This window comes from Eriocheir sinensis, unplaced genomic scaffold, assembly GCF_024679095.1.
Source record: "Eriocheir sinensis breed Jianghai 21 unplaced genomic scaffold, ASM2467909v1 Scaffold548, whole genome shotgun sequence".
Lineage (NCBI taxonomy): Eukaryota > Metazoa > Arthropoda > Malacostraca > Decapoda > Varunidae > Eriocheir > Eriocheir sinensis.
This window is the reverse complement of record NW_026111885.1, coordinates 292,501-299,570: the sequence shown is the minus strand read 5'-3', so window position 1 is coordinate 299,570 and position 7,070 is coordinate 292,501. Positions and strand designations below refer to the sequence as shown.

The window sequence follows — 7,070 nt, the reverse complement described above, 5'->3', positions numbered from 1 at the left end:
ATGGGATGGCCAGGTCACCAATTTAGGAGTAATTTATTCAAAGGCTTGGGGAGAATTTCGGCCTTTTCCTTTTTTTCCCCTGTTGAGTGTCTCCTCTCATTACTGGCCTGTTTATTTGTACTTGAGGCGTTGGGTGTGCACCAAATCGTGAGGACCAGAACCATATTATAACTTGCAATTTTTCTAACTCCCTATATCATAACTTGCAACTTTATCTCCTTTTCCTTGTTGAGTGTCTCCTCTCCTTACTGCACTATGTTTATTTGTATCTGAGGCGTTGGGAGTGCGTCAGATTGTGAGGACCAGAACTTCATGTGTCCTCGTTGTTTTTCAGATGTGAGCTGTGACCTGGTGACCAACCTCGGCGAGACCCACACCTCCCCGGCCCAGCAGTCTCCATTTTCAGACGATTCTTCAGGTATGACATTCTTAACCCGGTAGCAGCGGGAATCAGGTTTCTTAATGGTCCCACCAAGCGAGAAAAATGAGAAAAAAATCACCCCTCACACAAATCATTTCATAATATATATCAAAGCATTTGTGATCAGATTATGTAGCATCTGTTTTGGGGGTTTATATCATGGCACAAATTTGGCTCGTTGCTGCTACACGGTAAAGCCACAAATTTGGTCCGTCGCTGCTACCAGGTTAATGTAGCCCTTCCAGACCCCTGTATTTTATTTCTTTATTTTTTTAGCTTTCTTCTCAATAGGCTTTTCTGTCATCATTACTTTCTTTACCATTATCATCATTATCATTATTGCCATTTTCCCATCTGTGCTCCTCTCCTATTTCATCCTAATCCCTATCTTTATCTTCATCTCCCTTCCTTTCCCCTTTCCCTCCCCTCCACCTTTTCTCTCCTCTCCCTCCTCCTCCCTTTCCTGCTCCTCCTTCATCACTGTCCTTTCCCTCCTCTCCGTCTTCTCCTACCTCTCCACTATCTCCTTCCTTTCCCACCCTTCCTCCACTCCTCCCTCTCACTCCCCTCCTTCCTCCCCCTTCCCTAACTTAGCTACTCCTCAAAAAGTATATCTGCCGTGTTTCAGTCGTCATTTGCCATTTTAAAAATTGACTTGCCATTGATTTCTGAGAATTAAATAATAAGTAAAGAAAAATATTAACTCAGCATTGATAACTTGTGCAGATTAATGGATTTATTTTATTCAAGCCATAAAGTCAATCTTCAGCATGAGAAAGGAGAAAAAGAAATTGGTACCTTACATATTTTGCACACACACACACACACACACACACACACACACACGGCATGGGGAGAGAGATTTTTAAAACTGACTACGGAAAACTTAATGATGCAGTGGGTGACTGAAAATACAAGATACAGGAGTGATGACGAGCCAGCAAGACTGGACCTGGGGCTGACGAAGGGAGTGCACCTGTTAAATGAGTTAAGATATGTGTGTCCCACGGGAAAAAGTGATCATGTAATAATAGAGTTGGAAACCGATGAGGACGTCACTGAGGAAGATGAATCGTACAAAGGAAAAAGGAGAAACTGCAGGAAAGTGGACATAGAAAATCTCAAGAAATATTACAAAAAACTGGACTGGGAAAAGTTAAAAAGAACAAACGAAGTGCAGGAAAATATTATATTTTCATAGAGGCATATGAGACAGGAGTCAAAAAATGTCCCATTATATAAACCAATAGAAAGAGGAAAGCAAGATTGGTTTAATGCAAGATGTGCAGGCGGAAAGAAAAAAAGGGACAGAGCGTGGAAAAGATTGAAAAGAACCAGAGGAATAAAGAAGACTTTAAGATAGCAAGAAATGAATATGTGAAAATAAGGAGGGAGGAAGGGAAAGGATATCAACACCATTACTCCCTCTCTTCGCCTCCTATCCACCACTTCATCAGTTTTTTGTTCTTCATTCTCCAAAAAAAAATTCTTCTTATATATATCTTCCGCTGATCTTTCCTCATTCCTTTTTTTCACTTCATTTATCATTTCTTTTGCCTTCATTCTTTCATCCTCCGTCTTATTTCTCCTCACATATAATATGTGTTTGTATTCTTCAGAGTTGTTTAATCCACAACCTATTTAGGATGGTTTCTGTTGTCATTTGGAATCTTAACTTAATCTTTAATGGCCTGTTCTTTCCTTCCTCATACCTTCCCAATCTTGTTATTTCATCTACTTCTTCCTCAAACTTTTCCTCTTCTTCAGTATTCAAATTTCTCAATACACTTTTCACCTTATTCTTCTCACAACTTTCCCTCTGAGTCTTCAACTGTGTTTTTCTTCTTCTACACCAAACATTATGACACATTTTTCTTATCTGCCATGTCCCTCACCATTGTTTCTGTGTGTGTGTGTGTAAGAGAGAGAGAGAGAGAGAGAGACACACACACACACACACACACACACAGTATAGTATATACATATATAGATATATGTATTTCAGAAAAAAAAATTCCTTTTTAATCTGTCATGGCAGGAGTTTTGTTTGTGTGATGGCTCAGGGTTGCATCATGTGGTGCCGGCCAGGAGTGCCCAGCTCCTGTACTGCACAGAGGTTCCCGGTGGCACGCTGTGCTGCTGCAGCATGGGTCACCCACTGATGGCACTAATAGCATGCCTGCTTAACACTGACTTTTGGTTAATGTACTCTAATGAAAATTCTATTAAATTTCACTCCATGTATTTATTTGGTGCCTGCTTCTAATTTATGATCTGCATAAATTTGATTTTGTACAAGGAAACACTAAAAGGCTTTCTGTGAGGGGTTTAGGTTCTTCCCCCCACAGCAAGGAGGGAAGAGTGAAGGTTTTGCAGCGTACTCTCATGACAAGACTTTACCCTCAGGAATAACAAACTTCTATTTATATCCTGGCGGGTGCAGAGAGAGGCCAGGCGTCAGGTTCCCCCGCCGTGCCCCCTCTCCCCTGCCCCCACCTCCTGGCTTGCTGGGTCCCAGCACATTTAGACTACCCTCAAAAGGCCATCACAGCTGATAGTGACCACACCAGAAGACTGTTGCATGGCCCTCAGAGCCAGGCCTCTGCCTTGCATGGGCCCTACACAAGGGCTCCCCGTGGCCCAGGAGTCTCTAAGACCCTGAAAGATGGACATCGTAAGTCAGGCTGCTGGCTGAGTGACACTTTACCTTTGTGACAGCCAAAGGGTTTCTGAGAGGCAATGCAGCGCTGTGCCAACACTCACCCGACTGAGTTCCTGTGCTGCTTCAGATAACCAGCCACTGCTGCGAGTCTTCTGAGGCTCAGCTTTGAGTAGCACTTACCATGACAAACTATACAAGTTAACATGGTGATAGTAACGTGCTCTTTTAATATTATAAGAACACGAGTGCTGTCGTGTTTCATCCCCGTGTAACTTCCAGATCTGTGCCTTCAGCTGCTGCTACTGACAGTCTTGTGTTGTGCTTGACGGCCACAGACACTCTTTCATCACACGGCCAAAAGAGCAACAAAGTAGTACATAGTCAATATGAAGCAAGTGTTTTTGTTGATTTACCCAATTTTTTATTGATTTTTTTTGGTTTACAACTTACAAAATGTTTCATCAATATATATATATATATATATATATATATATATATATATATATATATATATATATATATATATATATATATATATATATATATATATATATATATATATATATATATATATATGATAACTTTTGAACCTCATCTATAATAATAAATTTGCTCTGTAATTTTAAGTAAGTTTCCCAGGTTGAGAGAAGGGAGAATGCACATTGTAAATATAAGCCTCTGGGACATGACCACTCACGTGTCTTCTGTTTCCCTTGCATGCAGCACCGAGCCAGCAGAAGAAGAAAGGTACCTTCCCATACTTTAGTAGTAATATAATTTCCTCCTTTTGTGTGTTTTACAAAAGTCATAAAAGTCTGCAGGAGAATTAGGCTAAATGAGGTGTTGCAACTTTAAGTGTAATAGTCTGTATTAGATTAATATTTTTTTTGCATGGTATCCCATACATCATATTCACCATCTTGTGATGCATGTGGAGAAAGCTCTTGCAGCATCATGGGTCTGGGACTGTCACGTAGAAATCTTTATAGCACGCTGTGAATACACTGACATACACTGAAGGCTGAGGAATGTGGATCTGTGTCAACAAACCCACATGTGGCTCAGTGTCCGAAAGCCTGGTAATATATGTCTGTGTTTCCTAAATCCTAGGCTACCACTGGGATGACTATGACATGCACGGCCCACACACGCTGGTGGGCTGCGGCAGCGAGGGGGCCACAGCCGCCCCACCAGACTTGCTGATGCTGAGCCAGGGCACCTCCCTCTTCCACGGAGTCGACCCCATGGAGGGAACGCCATTGCTGCTATGTGAGACTTTTTGTGTGTTTGTGGATGTTATTTTCTTTGAGTTATAGCATCTACAATCAGGTTTAAGCAGCTTTCTTCTCCTATACTGTAATTTGTGTCATGAATATATATAAAAAATGTTGGCACCAAATCTGCCCTTGTGGGGCTCCTCAGTAGTCTCTTCAAATGAAGTGATTCTCCAGTGCCTGGCAATATATATGTCAGGCCTCTCCTGATTGGCTGGGTTTCTCTATGACTCATGACAATGGCCTGTCAATCACACATGCTCTCGTGCCACACATTACTATGATATTTGTCACAGCTCACCTCTTATACAAGGTAAACAGACTTAGAACTGATTGTAGAACTTGCATAATGCTTGTCAAAATTCGGTAAAACAAAAAATAAATGAATAAATATATATGAAAATTAATAATGTGATGCAGGCAGTGAGATGTACAGCAGAGGAGCAAGGAGGAGTGAGTGTGTGTGAGGGAAGGAGCTCACCACGGCAGGAAGAGTGAGTAGCAGCTCACCACTCATCCTGTCAACACATGACTAGTATGGTGATGTAGGATATTTGAGAGGCGCAGCAGAGGAGAGAACCAAATATAAACATGTAGGTACTTCAACCTTGTCACGTGATGGACACATAATTATTTTGGTCATTGAGGGAGCGACTTATTGAAGCAGATCAAAGTGTATGAGCAAGGGTTGTGATGTGCCGAGGCCCTTGAGTGGCGGCACTGTCCACCGTGGGAGCCGGTGAGTAATGTAAACATGGTAGACTGTTCCCATAGAGTGTACCTCGCCACACCCATGGAGCGGTTCACCCGTAACATTGGTTATCATGCAAGCAAGCATTGAAAATTTGTTGGCAATCTACTGGAAATTTCCGGAAAACCCTTTTGCTGGTAAATCTGTTGGTGCCAAATATTGCATGGGACTTACTGAGACCATGTTGTTGAACTGTTTTTATTATTACTACTACTACTGCTACTATAGTGAAACCAAATTGGCGAGTGTTGTGGTGTTGGCTCCTGCGGGTCATTTCCTCCTGTCTGCTCTGCCACACAGTTGCAACACCTATCTCTTCCTCCCTTATGTTAGCTATAGCTAGCATATGAAAGGAAAATATAGGTGTTGGGACTGTGTGGCAGAGCAGAGGAAGAAAGGACCCAAGAACATAAACTCGCCAATCTAATTTATTATACTCCTACTACTGCTACTACTGCTACTGCTGCTGCTGCTACTTCCACCAGTGATATTCAAGCCGTTACTGCACAACTAGCTATCACTACTAGTTCCAGCTCCATGATAACAAACACCATGACTGTTGAGCTGACTGAGTGTGTGTTATCCCTCCAGGCTCTGCTGCCACACCCCTGCTGAGTGTGGACGCCCGGGGCGGTCCAGACGGCCGGGACACACCAGACGGTGACGAGGACAATGATGATCCCTGCAGCTTTGAGGAAATACTCCTGGCAAATAATATATCTGTTGACTCATGCCAAGACCTGACTCTTGATCATTCGTCTAAATACAACATTGTCTCGGACCTTGAAGATGACTGTCCAGAGTCAGCCCTGAAGATATCCAACATGCCTTCTGTCGTCGATGACGCCAACAGGCTCGGCAGCCCCAGGAGCCGCCGCCCCTTCCACTGCAGAGACTACAGCTGCGTGTCGGACCTGTCCTTCCTCTCCGCCCTGGAGGAGGAAGGCGTTGACGACTCAATGTCTGAACTCCAGGAATCTGACTATGAGCTGCTGGATAGAGTCAGTGAGCCCCTCACACCCACACTGGTGCAGACTTCCCTCTCAGAAGTGTTTCTATAGTCTTGTGATGTGATGACAGCTGCTGCTGGACAAGGAGCAAAAACTTTTTACCCCACCAACTCCCAGCAGTTTGTTTAACATTAAATTAAATTTGTGGAAAGATAAATATGAATTACATGATAGGTAGGTAGATAGATAGATAGATGGATGAATAGATAGGTAGATGTACTGAGAGAAAGAAGAAATTATTAAATATACTTTTATACAAATATATACATAACATACACATTCTGTTCATGTTTCAGACAAACTTCCATTCATGGAAAGATTACTAAAATCTAATTTACCACAAACTAAATTCATTATTCCGTAAGGAAAAAATGGAACAGGTGTAGCTGCTTTCTATTACTGCATGAAAACCTGGAGTAACCAACAGCACTTCTATAAATTATCTAAAGTATCACAAGCAGTGTGCAACATTTTCTCGAGCCAAGCCTTCACATGTCAGGTCAGCACGATGCGTAGAAGAGAACATTTTTACCAACAAGGCTGAGCCGAGTGAGTCGAGACTCGCATAAAGTTTTGTACAAACGAGCAAAGGACAGAGACACTGTGTTTATGAACACACATTATCTCAGGATGGTTAAGGGAAGCCACTTGTAGCCAGCCCAAAGGGGTTACAAGCTGTTGCCAAAGGTGGGGTTTCATGTTAAAGCAACAGGATGAGTCAGTGAGTGTACTGTGAGGCACAAGCCACAGAGCTGTTCCCGTGTGGACTGAAGGCTGCTGTACTGAAGGGGGAGGCACGACTAAGGCCATCAACAATATGCCTCGCGCCAGATAAGATAGTACAAATAGACCTCAAGATGCTGGAGAGGATGTGCATAAGCCATCATATTGTAAAATGTGTTATACCATTTTTTATACTTTAGTATGTTTTCATTGTCTGAAAATGCAAGTG

General features: G+C 42.5%; 1 protein-coding gene across 2 annotated transcripts in view; it reads left to right on the top strand.

Annotated features, from left to right (window-relative positions):
• Positions 1 to 225: 225 nt before the first annotated feature.
• The window catches only part of LOC126993056 (uncharacterized), a 7,291-nt gene continuing 446 nt past the window's right edge, over positions 226 to 7,070 (top strand). The window contains exons 1-3 of one of the 2 annotated variants that reach the window (XM_050851880.1): positions 226 to 418; positions 4,194 to 4,352; positions 5,700 to 7,070. The exon at positions 5,700 to 7,070 is cut by the window's right edge and continues 446 nt beyond it. In XM_050851880.1, coding sequence (XP_050707837.1) covers positions 313 to 418; positions 4,194 to 4,352; positions 5,700 to 6,169 — 735 coding nt within the window. In that variant the 5' untranslated portion in view covers positions 226 to 312 and the 3' untranslated portion in view covers positions 6,170 to 7,070. Of the gene's footprint in view, positions 419 to 3,653; positions 3,831 to 4,193; positions 4,353 to 5,699 lie in introns of those variants that run through there. The other variant, XM_050851881.1, reaches the window with a different exon arrangement.